A 14,870-nucleotide genomic window follows, 5' to 3' on the forward strand; every position below is an offset into this window, starting at 1 on the left:
CCTTACGCCGTGGGAGACCTAGGTCCGTCTCCCCTACGCACGCGTCTTGATGGCGCCCTCGGGCACCGCGTCAGCAGCCTCGAACTGGCGTGGGATGAGGCCCTCGGCCATGTCGATGGCGCCCTGCATGTCGTTCTTGTTGAACAGGAACAGGCCCTGGATCGCCGCCGTGCTCGTAAACCGCCCGGCCGTCTCGCCCGTGCCGTTGCCGAACAGACCCAAGTCCTCGAGCCGCTGCAGGAATCGCTCGCGCCCGGCGCCGTCGGCATCGACGTCGCCGTAGAACCGATCCCACATCTGCCCAGCCTGATACCGCGTCGCCTCGCCGATGCGCGTCATCATGTCGACGCGTCCGGGCCGGATGAGCGCCGGGTCGAGCCGCTCGATGTGGTTCGTTGTCAGGAACGCGATGCGCTCCTCGCCCGCCGCAAGCCCGTCGAGCGCGTTGAGCAGGCCCGAGAAGGTCACGCTGGCGCCGCTGTAGCCGTCGGCGTCGCGCTGCCGCCGGTTGACGAACGCCGAGTCGGCGTCCTCAAGCAGCAGGATGCTGCGCCGCGGCAGCTTCGTCAGGAGGTACGCCAGCTTGTCATCCGTCATGCCCATCTCGCTGAGGTTGATCATGGCCACGCTGAAGTCGAGCTCGCCGGCCAGGGACTGGATGAAGGAGCTCTTTCCGCTGCCGGGCGGGCCGAACAGAAGGTAGCCGCGCCGGTAGGGGATGCCACGGTCGACATACCACTGCTGACGCCCGAGGAAGTCCCTGACGTCGTCGACGATGCCCTCCTTGACGCCCTCGTCTAGTATCACAGACCCAAGGGGGCGCTTCTTGCGCGGGTCGCCGAGCGGCGCCCACTCCATGCCCCTCGCGGCGTACACGATGGTCTTGCCTTCGTTCGCCTTGGCTGCCAGCGCGTGGGCCTCGGCGAAGACGTGCTCAAAGACGTGTCGGTGCGCCCACAGCGTCGTCAGCTGGACGATCTCGTGCGGCTCGCCCGTGTTCATGTTGGCCGTGCTGTGCTTCTCACGGTTGACGGCGATGTAGGCGGAGCCGTGCTTGACAATGTGCCTGCCGTAGCCGGGCTGCAGGAAAAAGTGTGCGCTGGTCGGGCCGGCGGCGGCGGCGCCCCCGCGGTGGGCACTGGTGGTTGTTGTCGAGACGGATAGGTTGTGGATGCGGGTGATGCGAGAGGCGAGGAAGCCGGCCTGCTCACGTGGCTGCGACAGCCAGGCGAGGACCCAGGGGTAGGCCGGGTCCTGCTTGCTGATCTCGACGTTGACGAGGAGGCGGCGGCGAGCGGCTCCGGCGGCGACGACGACACCTTTACGGGCAAAGGCGGCGGCGGCGCCTAGGCTGGCGAGGCCGATGCCGCCGGCGAAGAGGGGGTTGTTGAAGAGCGCATCGAGGCTGAGCACCGAGGCCGGGGCGGAGGAGGAGGGGGGGGATGACGACAGGGAGGCCGCTGTCGAAGCGGAGGATGCTGCCGTCGACGCGGTTGGTTCGGTCGAGGACATTACGGACGGCAGCGGGTGTGGTGGCTTCGGGATCGCATCGCGCGGGTGAGGGATGGATGGAATGATGGAGATGAATTTTTGGCAACTGCTTCTGCAGGGATGGCGGATGACAGATGATGCGCTGAGGAAATATCCCCGATTGGGTAGTGGTTCCACCCCGAGCGGAACCTTTCCGCCTAGCCGTTTGGCTTATATAAGACAATCAGGATGACATAATCAAGCTGAAGATCCGTCAGTTCAGGCCCCGATCCTGTCTGTCTCTCATACAAACCCTTGATCCTAACCATTGATCTTGGGACGCATCGTCTTTCTTCATTCTATTCCCACGTCTCATCGCAGAGACTCAGAAATGTCTTGAAATTATACATTCTTCTACACTACAATCGTGGGCCAGTCTGCATCTTGATCCTGTAGATTGTGGACTCATAACCTCTCATGCCCTTGACGATCCGTCATCGGCGTCCCTCAACTCGCTCGTGTAACTCAGCAGCCATGCCTTTTCCTGTTGCCTCTCTCTTACTGTCTCCAGGAAGAGGGAACGGTAAAAAGTACACGTGTAATGCCACCGTAACCACGATCGCCGGAAATGACAGCTCGGGTGGTGCCGATGATGGAGCCCTCTTCGCCCGGGGGAAATGACCGATCGTGCCGATGTAACTGCATCTTTTCCCGGAGATGGGGAACGCGGGTGGGACTGGGCGTAGGGTCGACAGGGATCGGACGGGGGCGGCCTGGCTGTTTAGAACCAAAACGGGAAGAAATAAAGAGGAGACTTGAGGAGTCCGAGGAGACATTTGGTAAAAAAACAAAACTCGCAGGACTCGGGACGACGGAAGCGAAAACTCGGGCGAGTTTTCTCATAGCAGAAGAGCGAAGCTCAAGCAGGGCGGCCGCGAGACAGACCGCATTTCCTCGGTCGGGAGGGGCTGTGCCGAATTCACTTTCTGGGCATCCAGGGCACCCAAGACACCCAAGACACCCAAGGAGGCCTTAAGCCCAAGACACACCAAGACAAGCCGGCACTCATCTCGACCGGAGAGAGAGAGAGAGAAAGAGTCTAGGGGGAATAAATGAAGCACGACAAACCCACACACCCAAACACCCAAGGGGTCATGTCATGTCCAGTCTTGGAGGTTCTTGGCCGGCCAGGTACCGCCCAATAAACGACTGCGCAAAGCTGGGCACTTTGAACAGTAAAAGACCACAGCAACTAACGGCGGATACTAAACGGGTACTAACACTAGTCTGTCTGCACTCTGCCGGTGGCGTGGGTGACTACAGCAGATGAGGGGGGGCAGAGGGGGTCCTTGGCGCGCCTCTGCACCCGATCTTTTGGTGTGTTTCCCACCCCGTCCCGTCCCATCTTGTCTCATTCCTTTGGTGTGAGAGCTTGTGCGACGATTTACCTGCAGGAAAAAAAAACGTTGTAGCCAGCTTATCTGCTCTTTTTCTACGTTCTTTCACCCCTCCCGACGACATCCCCTCGTGTTTCCTCATCACACACTGCTCTCGTGGACGTAGCAGCCGTCAATTGTCGCGATAGCTTCATTCCGCCCACAGCGACAAGCGAACCGTCATCTCTTGAACGGCCCACATCGAACTCGTCAACAAACCGCCGCTTCACGTTTGCCGCCGAAGCCAACTTGTTGTGTCACCCCCCGAGCGCCAGCCCGATTGATTCCCTTGCTGCTTCGCCATCCCTGGCAAACTCGACTGTGTGCGCCTTTGTCGAACACCACGAACCTGTCGAACCTCGAAAAACTCCGACGAACGAATCGCGTTGCGACATCGCGAGAACCCCCGGCCAAGCCTTGGAGGCTCTGCCGCTTATTCTCTATCGGTCAGATATTGTACAGAGTAGCTCGCCTGCGCATGCGATCCCGACTTGCATCTTTCTCAAGGCATTGCCCAATCGTGGCAGCGCGAGGGGGCCACGACCCCTCACCACCACCACCACCAGCTCCCACATCCTCAGCACACCATTGACGCCGCCGCGCCAATCACGGCACGCCGCCGCCCGCCATGATCCTCCCCTCGCCGCGCATAAAGCGCCTTCTCTTCCTTGTCTTCTTCTCCTTCCTCATTGGCAACGCCCTACTGTACCTCGTCCTGCCCTACGACAACCCGCTCGTCCTTGCCTTTCGCTTCAACTTCTCCGGCCTGCAGCTCTGGCTGCGCGGCTCCGGCGTCGAGAAGGACGCCTGGCTGTACGAGCCGGCCAGGTTCCCCATCGAGTACCGCAACGACGTCGGCCTGCTCATCAAGACGGGCTACGGCACCCGCCACCGCCTCGCCGCCCAGCTCGAGGCCCTCGACCTGACGCCGGACGACGCCGACGACGCTTTCGTTGTGGTCGGTGACTGGACGCCGCGCGAGGGCGGCAAACTCGCCGGTGTCACCGTCCACGATGCCATTGGTGGCGTCATGGCCATGCCCGAGATGAGGTCCCACCACGATGCGCCGAAATTCAAGGAGTATCTGTCCCTCAAAGATGCCGTCCAGGCCGGCGATGACGCCAAGGCGACGGAAATCGGCAAGAGCTTCGGCTGGGACCTCGATGCGCTCAAGGTGACTAACAGCCCTACCCTTCCAACCCGTGCGTCCTGACCCATTGGTGGGCCCTCACTAACACCACCGACCGCTGCAGTTCATCTGGGGACTCGAGTACGTCTACGACAACCTCCCGCCCAAGAAGTGGTACGTCATCCTCGACGATGACACGTACCTTGTCAAGTCGTCGCTGCGCCTCCTGCTGACGCACTGGGACCCCGATGTCCCGCGGTACGTGGGCAATGCCGTCGGCGACTTCAAGGGCCGCTTCGCGCACGGCGGGTCGGCCGTCGTCATCTCGCACGAGGCGGCGAGGCAGCTGCTCGCGCGGCGCGACGTCGTCGCCGCGGCACAGGAGCACTCGCTCGACGAGACATGGGGCGACCGGCTCGTCGCGTCGGCGTTTCAGAAGATCGGCGTCTACCTCGACGAGCGGTACAGCCACTTCTTCAACGGCGAGCGGCCCGCCATCTCCAAGATGATGGCCGACCGCTTCTGCTCGCCGCTCGTGTCGTTCCACGGCGTCGCGGACCCTGACGAGATGAGGAGGATCGGCGCCGCTTTCCGGGACGAGCGGAGCCCCGTGTTCTGGGGCCAGCTGTGGGACATATACGGCGCGCCGTCAGTGGACGAGTTCAAGCGGCTGCCGATCCGGGCGGCACGCGACTACGTTGGGAGGACGGACGAGCGAGCCCGCGTGCTCCCGGGGACGGAGACGGCCGAGGCGTGCTTGGCGGCGTGCGAAAGCGCGGCGGGCAAGTGCCTCGCATGGACGTGGGTCGAGCACAGCGCCGAGTGCAGGATGAGCCCGTGGATGATTCTGGGCGAGCGGGTCAAGGGCCACTACTCGGGCGTCAACGTTGGCGAGGTCGAGAGGCTGCGGCAGAGCTGCTGAGGGGAGGCGGTAGACGAGGGAGAACGGTCGCGATGATACCCAACAGGAGAATGGCGCAGTAAGACGGTGTGGGCAGGCTGGTTTTACACTCGGGCGTGTATTCAGGCGCTTGGCGTTGGTTGTGTTCCTTTGACCAGGCTTCAATTTTTCCCATCAATGCAGACGAGATGATGTGTCCTTTTGCTTTTCTCGCCTCCATATGCCGGTCGGCAGCATGTCGATTGTCGACGTTGGCCATTGGTGATACACTCGTTCCCATGCCTCCGATGCGGTGCATTCTGTTTTCGAACACACCCGAAACCGAAAGAGCTCTCAAGCTCGGGTTCGGGGCGGCGTGCAGCTCGGACCCGGCTGAGGGCCGAGTTTCACAGCCGGCCGACGGTCCGAATAGTCCGGTGGTGACGGGTGATGGTGGAATTGGTCGTGATGCTGGCAGAGCTGAAGGGTGGAGAAGCCACACGTGGCGCAGCACCGTGACCGTGATCGGGATTGGTGGGGGGTGGTGGTTCCGAGCTCAGCACTTTTTTGCATTCTGACAAAGCGGCAAGCCCGTCATCTCCCCCCCCGAGTCCGTCCCACTCGCCCGTCATTGACGATGACGTCTCGTCTCGTCTCGGACGCACACACTCAGCCACACCACACCCCATCCATCCCACCATCACTATGATGGCTTAGAACTTGACTCTGCAGCTGCTGGCGCTATGCAGCAGGGTGTGCGTTCGTGCGACGTGCGTGTGGACGGACGGATAGTTGACGTCAACCGGCTCTGACCGCGCACCCCTTCTCAAGTACAACGGCAAATCACCATTTGGGATCAACAACCTGATTATGCCCAAAGGTCAACACCACACTGGATACCGGGACTGACTGACTTACCTTTGCCTCTGTTCTGGTTCTTTGGTAACAGCGAAACAAACCATAGCGCGCACCGCATTACGCCCAGCCCGTCTCCCATCGCCCAGTCAACCGAGCGGATCTTCATTTCCCACGTTCCAAGCCAAATGCCCCAGGTTGTGCTCTAGGCACAGTACCTACAGCACCCATAGCTGTCATTAACCCCTGTCGCCGGCGCCCACGCCCCGCCAAACGTTTCCGGGCTCCTCTCTGTCATTCATTGCTGTACTGTAACTACAGCGCAGGCGACCACTAAGCCACTATTACGTGCCCATAAGGCCGACTTCCCGAAAAACAGCTCCCCCCCACCCCCCGCATACCTCTCCTCCCTCCACCGTCCCTCTTGGAAACTTACATCCCACACTTTCTTTCTGCGAGGCCATCACCACCACACTCGGAAAGAAAACACGCACGCACAGCACATATATTGCACGCCGTATATCTCCTGCGGAAACAACTGCTTCTCCAACTCCATCGTAGCCACATCTCAACCTCGACCATGGCGGCCCAGACCCCCACATCAGCTCAAGCTCAGGCCAACCAGGGCAGCTGGGGAGCTTTCCTCAAGGTATGCTTTCTTTGTCTCCCTACGTCTCCCGCCCGCCGACGCTGACTTTCCTCCTCTGCTTCCAGTCCATCGCCTCCTTCAACGGCGACCTCTCGTCCCTGACCGCGCCGCCCTTCATTCTGTCGAGCACCTCCCTGACCGAGTTCTCCTCCTACTGGGCTGAGCACCCCTCCATCCTCGCCGCCCCCGCAAAGGAGGCCGACCCCGCCAAGCGCGCTCTGCTCGTCACCAAGTGGTTCATCACCACCCTCAAGCAGCAGTACGCCTCCCGCAGCGAGCAGTACGGCAACGAGAAGAAGCCCCTCAACCCTTTCCTCGGCGAGCTGTTCCTCGGCAAGTGGGAGGACGACGCCGGCACCACTGAGCTCATCAGCGAGCAGGTCAGGTAAGCTCCATGCTCGCCCCTTTTCCGTGCCTTCTTTTTCCTCTCTCTCTCTTTTCTCTCCATCTTCTTTTCCATGATCCTCTTACCCCCTTGTGACACCCCAACTAACACCCCCTAGCCACCACCCCCCCGCGACCGCCTACTCCATTACGAACCTCGCCTCGGGCGTCCACCTTGAGGGCTACAATGCCCAAAAGGCCACCTTCAGCCGCACCATCAACATCAAGCAGATCGGCCATGCCGTCCTGACCGTCCCCGCCCCCGACGGCTCCAAGGACACATACCTCATCACCCTCCCCGCCTTGCACATCGAGGGCCTCATCTTCGGCGCCCCCTTCATCGAGCTCGAGGGCACCTCCTTCATCACCTCCTCCACCGGCTTCACCTCCAAGATCGACTACTCGGGCAAGGGCTGGCTCTCGGGCAAGAAGAACAGCGTCATCGCCTCCGTCTACCCGACCGGCCACGAGAAGGACGTCGTTTTCAACATCACGGGCGTCTGGACCAAGTCATTCGAAATCCACCAGGGGTCTGCCAAGCACAACTCTTCCAAGACGCTCCTCGAGACGTACGATGCCGCCCAGCACCCGACTTCAAAGCTCGTCGTCGCGCCCATCGACAAGCAGCACCCGCTCGAGTCCCGCCGCGCCTGGAAGGGCGTTGCCGACGGCATCGCAAAGGGCGACATGGACCTCGTCTCGCGCGAGAAGTCGGCCATCGAGAATGCCCAGCGCGAGCTGCGCGCCAAGGAAAAGGCCGAGGGTCGCGCCTGGGAGCGCCGCTACTTCACCGACCGCAACACCGCCGGTGACGCCGTCCTCGAGTCTCTCGGCACCCACGTCGGCCTGCCCGCCACCGGCGACGCCGACAAGACGGGTGGCCTGTGGCGCTACGACGCCGTCAAGGCCGACAAGGTTCGCAGCCAGGCCGCCCTCAGCGACGCTGACCAAGCCAAGATTGCCAGCGAGATTTTGGGCCAGCAGAGGACGTGAAGAGGCGGGCCATAGACAGTATGACTGGGGGAAAAGGAACAACTAAAACGCACACGAACGAGAAGAAAGGCTTTCTTCTTTATCATGATTCATCAAACAGGCCATCGCATGCCCGAGCGGTATGGCAAGACGGCCGGGGAATGGAGGGAGGAGGGCTGGACTGTAGAGATAGCATGGCTGGCTGGCGCTTGGAGTTGTCAGAGAGCACACACGCGCGGGCGGGCGGGCGGTACGGTGTGGTACTCTTGCTCATAGGACGGTGCTAGTAATCAGACCGGGCATATAATTGTTTGACTCAAAGAACATGCGTTCTGAACGTTGTCACCATCTCGTTTTTTTGTGATGTCGATACCACCGCCGAGTCCGTGGCAAATAGACCTGTCCGACCTCATCTCGGTGAAGATAGCCCGTCTGATGTGCAACAACATTTGGAAATATACAATACATCCGACCCTTGAGACCATAGATACACACTCATCCAACCAGTATTCAAACGGACCCTAGGGGACTAATGATTTCATCGGGTGTGACTACAACGATGTATTCGGCCGCTGGAGGGAGTTTTAGTCACTCGCCTTCCGCGTAATGTTATGTACCGCTAATAACTCTGCTCCCGATCCGGAATCTTTTAAACAACCAAACCCATCCCGCTCTCGCCTGGTTTCTCAGCCCGCATCCACCCCCCCCCCCCTTTTACCTCTTTCTTCTCTCTGTCGAGGTGATGATTCTCTAAGAGAAGGCTTCTAAGATCCGCCCAAACCCCCACCTCCTAAAAAAAATTGTATGCTGGCGGACAAGAAAGTACCGACGAGGGGAAATGGATTCCCCGACATGCGGATGCTAAAATAGACATGGAAGAAGAGGAATGAAGAAAACAAGAAGACAAGAAGAAAAAAAACTGGGGGAAACCCCCCCAAAGAAAGGACTCGTACGCCAGCCGATGCAGTTTTTTGTGGTTCCCTCGATGCAGCCGTATGTGCAAGACGAGTTGGTGGTTATGTTCAGAAAAAAACAAAACAAAAAAGGCGACTTTTCTTTGAATGTTTTAGTGGAATGGAATCCTTTTTCATATCTTCCGAGGGACGGCGATTGCTCCCCTTCCTAGGGGGTCATGGTCATCGCCACAGGTTCATCTTCACAGAGACGGCCGGCGTGTAGCACCGAAACGGCTCCAACGCGGGCGGCAACGTCGCAGGCGGGGTGGCGGACGACGAAGAGGGCGGAGCGCCGCCGCCGGCCTCGCTCTACGGACCGCCGCCGCCGCCGCCGCCGCCGCCGTCTCTCTCGAGCTCGTAGAAGAGCAGGTACACCTCGCGGCGCAGGTCGAGAACCTCGCTCGTCTTGGCTTCGCGAACCTTCTCGTCACTGATGCGCCACCAGCGGTCGGCGGGCTGCTTCTTTCGCGACGACCGGTGCGCGGGGGGCCGGGGCACGACGGCCATGGGCGTCGAGCGAGGGGGACTGCCGCCGGGCGTGCTGTTGCCGTTGCTGTTACCGTTGACACGCTGCGAGATCTTGGAGACGGTGCTCCGCGCCGAGGCCGTGAAGGAGCGGACTGAACGCACACTGGACGAGTCGGCGTCTCCACGATGCTGCTGCTGCTGCTTTTCGCGTGGAGCCGATGTCGGGCTAATAAGCTTTCTCGCGCGGTCTCTCGGCGACGCGTCGGAAGAGGAGACGGACGGGGCGACGGACGAGTTTGTCTCGGAGGTCGGAGTCAGGAGGTCCGGGGTCGAGACAGCAGGGCTGACGCCGCGGGCGATGGCGTCGAGTTGGGGCGTCGAGGGCTGGGGTGTCGCGGCCGGGCTGGCCGTCTTGCTGTAGATGCCCGAAGGCTGAAAGGTGTTCTGATTCGGGTAAGGGGCGTACGTGTTCTGGCGCCTGAAGGACTCGTAGTGGCCGCTGTGGTGGCTGCCTTTGTGGGTGACGAGACCGAGGAGCTTGTAGTTGCGGCGGTCACGAAGGCCGCCGAGCGGCAGACGTTCGGGGAAGGCAACCTTTGCCGAGTTCTTGGTAGAAGTCGTCTGGTCGTAGATGGAGCGCGAGAGGTGAACGGCGAGGATACGCGGGAAGGACGTGAGGCGCGTCGACCGTGCGATGCGGCGCTTGGGCGCGTCGCTGATGTCCGGGAGGGGTACATCGTCGGGAATGTGTTCCGGGTCAAAGTCAATTGCGTGGCGCAACCTGCGCAGGGCGTCCTCGAGCGTCGTCTTCTCGCCCTCGTTGCGGGCGCTGGCCAGGCTCTTCTTGAGGGACTCTTCGGCGTGGATCAGGCGGCACCTCTCGCACTTGAAGTCATCAATCATCTCCGTCTTAAAGATCTCATCGAAGCACGAGCTCAGCGTCGTCGAGCTGACCTGAGGCACGTTCAGCGTCAGCATGTAGAAAGACTCCTCTCTCGGCTTCGTCTTGTGGCTGCACGTCTGGCACTCAGACTGCGACTCGTATTTTCCCTCCATGGGGAAGCCCTCGTCCTCCGCGGCGGGCGGGTAGACACCGTTGGTCTGGATCTGCGGCAACGTGGGCGTCGGTAGCGCCGAGGACGAATTCCCACCGTCGGACCGGTCAAGATCCTCCAGCTTCTGCTGCACGGCGTCGCCGTTGACGGCAGAGGCGGCACCGGTACCGACACCATTCGACAAGGCACGCGAGGCGGCGGACCGGGCGTGGGTGCGGGCCCTTTCGCCGGCGTGGTACTCCTCCTTGAGCCTCTCGGCGACGATCTGGAGAAACTCTTGGGCGTCCTGCTGCTGCCTACTAATGCGCTGGCGGAAGGCGGTTTCGAGCACGCGCACGAAGTCGACGGCGGAGATGGACTTTTTGTAAATGGGCCGCTCGTTGAGCGAGTCGAGCATGTCCTTGAGACCCTGGGTGACGAGGCCGCGCTGCATGCCCTCGATCTTCCAATCCGGGTAGTTCTTGCCGGGGGGCTGGACCAATTGGGCGTAGACGGCATCGTCGTCGATGTTGCGGCGGTGCGTCTCGCGGATCAGGTAGACGCGCAGCTCGCCGAGGCCGGCGAGGGCCTGCAGGGTAGAGTTGATGAAGCAATCGTTGGCGGCATTGCGCAGGCCGACGACGCCCTTTCTTCTAGAGGACGAGGTGCTGGACTCATCGATGGTGAAGGTCGGGGCGAAGACGTAGACGAGGGCGATGGCGGCCAGGGATGCGCCGGCGGCATAGGAGATGGTCGTGATGTTCTTGTCGGGCATGTCTGGAGATCGGGAAGCTCGTCGGAAGAAGAAAGCGGAGGAGGGGTGATTCGGGGTAGCGCGCTGGAGTGCGCGTCAATCGGCAGGATGCGACGCCTGGAGAAGCGTCAGTCAGCTTCGGGTGCATGGATTGAGAGGCCAGTCTTTGGCGTCTTTGATGGTAGTGGTAGTACGAATAGTGGTGGTAGTGCGGGTAGTGGTAGTAGTGGTAGTGATGATGGTGGCGGCGGCGGCAGCAGCAGCAGCAGCAGCAGTAGTAGTGGCAGTGGTGCACCGTTACACTTGCATGGTGGCCCGAGGCTCGCAACTTGGGCAGGGCGGAAGTCAAAAACATAAGAAAAAAATCATCTCACCTGTAGTGTTTGGGGTCGAAGCAAAAGACAAGCTCATAACCATGAGAAGACCGAGCCAGTGCAGATGTGGATATTCAACATTGTCTCGTGGACGGTGTACACAGATGGATGGGGCCAATGGTTGAGGGGGAGTGTTCGTTGGTGGTGACGGTTGGGCGGGCTGGTGAGCGGAAGAGGAGAAAAAAGAAGAAAAAAGTAAGGTAGAAGCCGACGAGAGGTGAGAGATGAGGCGAAACTGGAGACTGGCGGCTGGGGACGGGCGAGGCGAGAGCGAGAGAGGTGGACTGTGGTGAGCTGGACAAGGAGGGTCCGCGATGGAACACACCAGGTTGCTGGGAATCCGTGCAGTGATAGCAAGCGACTGACTGACTGAATGACTGGGGGGTGTGCAGAGCAAAAAATGGGGTAAGATGGAGATGGAAATGGAGATGGAGAAGCAGAATCACCGACCGACTCGGGGGGGTCGGGGGTCGGGGTCGGCTTCAGGGTCAGGGTCGGCGGCTGAATAAGTGATTGGTGGTTGTGCAGAATTGAGAATGAATTGGGGGGGATTAAGAGAGGAGTCGAGTCCGGCCAGTACTGTACATGGACTACCTATGTAGAGGTTGTAGAGCCAACCGACTGCTGGAGAGAAGGAGTCGGACAGAATTCAGAAGTCAGGACCTAGACTCAGGACTCAGTACAGAAGAAAGCAGTTGCATAAGAGACAGGCGGGGGTGCATACTGCGGGGTGGGGTGGGGGTGGTGCAATGCCAGCCACAGGTACTTGTCAACCCGCGGTTCCGTGATTCCGAAGACGAGGATAATGCCAGGTAGAGGGGAAAACAAACAGGCATAACTCCTGCTGCCTGTCTGTCAGTCAACAGTCAGAAAGGCCATCTCTCTCTCTCTCTTTCCCCCTCTCTCTGGGCTCCCCCTCTCCCTCATCGTTACAGGTACGGGACGTTGCAGACAGACAGACAGTCAGACAGTCAGACGCAGTGGATGGACCAGTTCTGGCCCGCCTCTCCGCGATTGTCCCCTGGCGGCTCTTCCTTGGTGCGCTTCCTACCCAGGCACTTTGGACGGAGTACGAGTACGTGCGCGGTACGGAGTAGGTGATGTACCGCCTACAATGGTCGGAGGTGCTCTGGAAGTCGTTGTACAAGCGCCTGAGCCAAACGGAGAGTGGTGGGTACGTACCGAGCTACATCCACACCGTCGACGGGACGGTACAGGTATGTATGTATCTTCGCCGAGCAGGGCCTGCATCTCACCGCCGCCTTCCTTTTCCAGCCATGCTCATGTTCGTTTACGTCTAATAGGTCCATTCGTCCGTACCTCAGGTAATTATTGATTGCACCTCCAGAGCAAAGATGCTGCAATATTCGTACCGTTTTGCTTCGTTGCTTCTTCCAACCTTCTATTCAATTCCTTCAAAGACCAAGAAAGCTTCTGAAGTGGTGTCCACCCTAACACGCCTCCAATCTATTTTCTTGACAGTACCGAATCACTTAAGCGTCCGCAACTTGCTTATCCCTCACATTTCGACTTGCATTTACGGCTCTATCGAATGCGCTCGACCATCTCGTCCGCGACCAGGCTAGTTGCTTATTGGCCCAAGCCGGCAATGTCGAACGCCATTTATGTGTGTAGGGCCTAAGCTTGTTTCCTGCGACTGCCCTACTTGAGAAGTTCGAATTGTCTACGTGAGTTGAGAACCAGCCACGTAGAGTTCTTCAGTAGCCCCGTGAGGTCGGTGAGAACTGCCTTCTGGGTCCACGACAAAGCCCACGACGGTTGGATACGGAGGTTTAATATTTCCCGCGAATCCGTGGTCACCCTGGACTTCCTGGTTGTAAACGGCAATAGTCGTCTTGGTTGACACATAGCTATTGAGACTATGGTTGAGCAGTGCTTCCAGGAGCGTAGATGATGTAGGCATGGTTCTTGGGGGTCGTAACTACAACTGGGGCTTCTCTATCCAACGGCAGAATGTCCTCGGCGAGCAGGAGCTAGCTCTCAGCCCAATTAAAGTTGACGTCGGTCGTGGAAATTAATAGGAGGACTGGTCCAGTTTCTCAAAGTCCAAGGTCTTATCGGTACCAATCGCAGAAGCTCAAGTTAACGGCAATATTGAGCTCTACTCCGTCAGTGATGATGCGACTCTCATCAGGTATAAATGTCACCAAGCAGGGTATCCCTCCACTCGAAGCTCTCTGGTCCGGTCCCTGAGACTATCCAAGTCGGCCCTGTCATTGGAAACCCTCGGAAGCTCGTCAGGTGTCATCCACAGGCTGAGTACTGTGCAAGGTGGGAGCGTGGCAAGTCCGTACTTTCTCAGAAGGCACACGAGCTCTCGCCAGAAGTGCAAGTCCATCCTTTAGCACCACAGCGGCGATGCGAGAGGTTTGCCTATGACCTCGCTGGCATACGTGACGCAGGCCGCGACGATCTGGTGTTGACCGATGGCGTAATTAACGTTGTCTTCGTGCTTAACCCTGTTTCCGACGACTTCGACTTGCTAATCAATGCGGCCCATGATCTCTATCGATCCATCGGGGAAGTGTCTCCTGTCCAGTATAGCTTGCCGTAGAGCTTGTCTTCGCTGAATGGATTCCGCATGAATGCCCTCATTTTAGCCCCGGTTCCTTGACATATCCAGAATCAGGCTGCAGGCCGGACAAGCGGAGGAGGCAAGAGATTCAATCTTTTTGGCCAAATCACATCTCGTCTTGTCAATTGGCGGAGTGGCTGACCACCACCACCACCACCACCACCACAACAACAACCACACCATCATCCCAAAGTACACTAAATCACAGCACGCCCGCTCACTAGTCCGCCATCCGTCTCCCAAGCCTCTGATGCACCTGCCTGCAGAGAGGACCTCCCGATCTATCCGACCCGTCAAGCGGTTCCTGTCACCGTTGCCTAGGTGTCTGTCGTTCCGCCATTGCATGACCCAGCCGCCGACTCTCGGTGCTTTACCGCTGGGAGGGGGGAGGGTGGGTTTCGCACCCGCTTAGTACCGGCATGGACGAATAACGCGCGTCGGGGCCTTGTTGCTCGTTGCGTAATCTGGCGGCGCAGTGCTCCTTCGCACAGAATTATGCCGCCCCCGGAAGCGACCGTCTCGGCGCATGATACGGCTAGGGGACGACGAATCAATGACACTGTTTGTTCCTGTCTGATACCGTGGAAACCAACGGCTCGAGAAGGACAAGCAGGCCGAGTCATCGTATGTGCTCGCAGAAGACTGCCCTTGCCGATTCCGGGGATGTTGAGTTGAGAACCCTGGATTCCCCTCCTCAACCGCACATACCTAGGGGACTGGCGAGGCTGGTAACTCGGATCCAGCTTTTAAAAGTATGCTTGGTGTAGGACCTTTAATGAGAAGTATAAAAATATGGGGGGGAAAGAGGACAAAAAGCCCCGAAAATCGCAGTGGCCAGAGACATCTGTCTACCAGGCCATCCCGAGATCCCTCTTAACCCCCGCAATCGTCATGCATTATCCGACATTACAAC

The 14,870-nt window shown here is 59.3% G+C and overlaps 5 protein-coding genes across 5 annotated transcripts; 3 read left to right on the top strand and 2 right to left on the bottom strand.

Annotated features, from left to right (window-relative positions):
- Positions 1 to 33: 33 nt before the first annotated feature.
- CH63R_11525 (Mitochondrial chaperone) lies at positions 34 to 1,512 on the bottom strand (the record flags this gene model as incomplete). The annotated part of the gene is made up of 1 exon (XM_018306499.1): positions 34 to 1,512. The coding sequence occupies one exon, from the start codon at positions 1,510 to 1,512 to the stop codon at positions 34 to 36; it is 1,479 nt and encodes a 492-aa protein (XP_018153340.1).
- Positions 1,513 to 3,534: 2,022 nt separating this feature from the next.
- Positions 3,535 to 4,957, top strand: CH63R_11526 (Glycosyltransferase family 31; the record flags this gene model as incomplete). Its single annotated transcript, XM_018306500.1, has 2 exons — positions 3,535 to 4,080; positions 4,160 to 4,957. The coding sequence occupies 2 exons, from the start codon at positions 3,535 to 3,537 to the stop codon at positions 4,955 to 4,957; spliced, it is 1,344 nt and encodes a 447-aa protein (XP_018153341.1).
- Positions 4,958 to 6,350: 1,393 nt separating this feature from the next.
- CH63R_11527 (Oxysterol-binding protein) lies at positions 6,351 to 7,796 on the top strand (the record flags this gene model as incomplete). The annotated part of the gene is made up of 3 exons (XM_018306501.1): positions 6,351 to 6,419; positions 6,485 to 6,804; positions 6,923 to 7,796. The coding sequence occupies 3 exons, from the start codon at positions 6,351 to 6,353 to the stop codon at positions 7,794 to 7,796; spliced, it is 1,263 nt and encodes a 420-aa protein (XP_018153342.1).
- A 1,244-nt stretch (positions 7,797 to 9,040) lies between these two features.
- On the bottom strand, positions 9,041 to 11,008 carry CH63R_11528 (ubiquitin carboxyl-terminal hydrolase; the record flags this gene model as incomplete). The annotated part of the gene is made up of 1 exon (XM_018306502.1): positions 9,041 to 11,008. One exon carries the CDS (start codon positions 11,006 to 11,008, stop codon positions 9,041 to 9,043), a length of 1,968 nt encoding a protein of 655 aa, XP_018153343.1.
- Positions 11,009 to 13,522: 2,514 nt separating this feature from the next.
- Positions 13,523 to 13,936, top strand: CH63R_11529 (uncharacterized protein; the record flags this gene model as incomplete). The annotated part of the gene is made up of 1 exon (XM_018306503.1): positions 13,523 to 13,936. The coding sequence occupies one exon, from the start codon at positions 13,523 to 13,525 to the stop codon at positions 13,934 to 13,936; it is 414 nt and encodes a 137-aa protein (XP_018153344.1).
- Between the last annotated feature and the right edge of the window lie 934 nt (positions 13,937 to 14,870).

This window comes from Colletotrichum higginsianum, chromosome 8, assembly GCF_001672515.1.
Source record: "Colletotrichum higginsianum IMI 349063 chromosome 8, whole genome shotgun sequence".
Taxonomy (NCBI): domain Eukaryota; kingdom Fungi; phylum Ascomycota; class Sordariomycetes; order Glomerellales; family Glomerellaceae; genus Colletotrichum; species Colletotrichum higginsianum.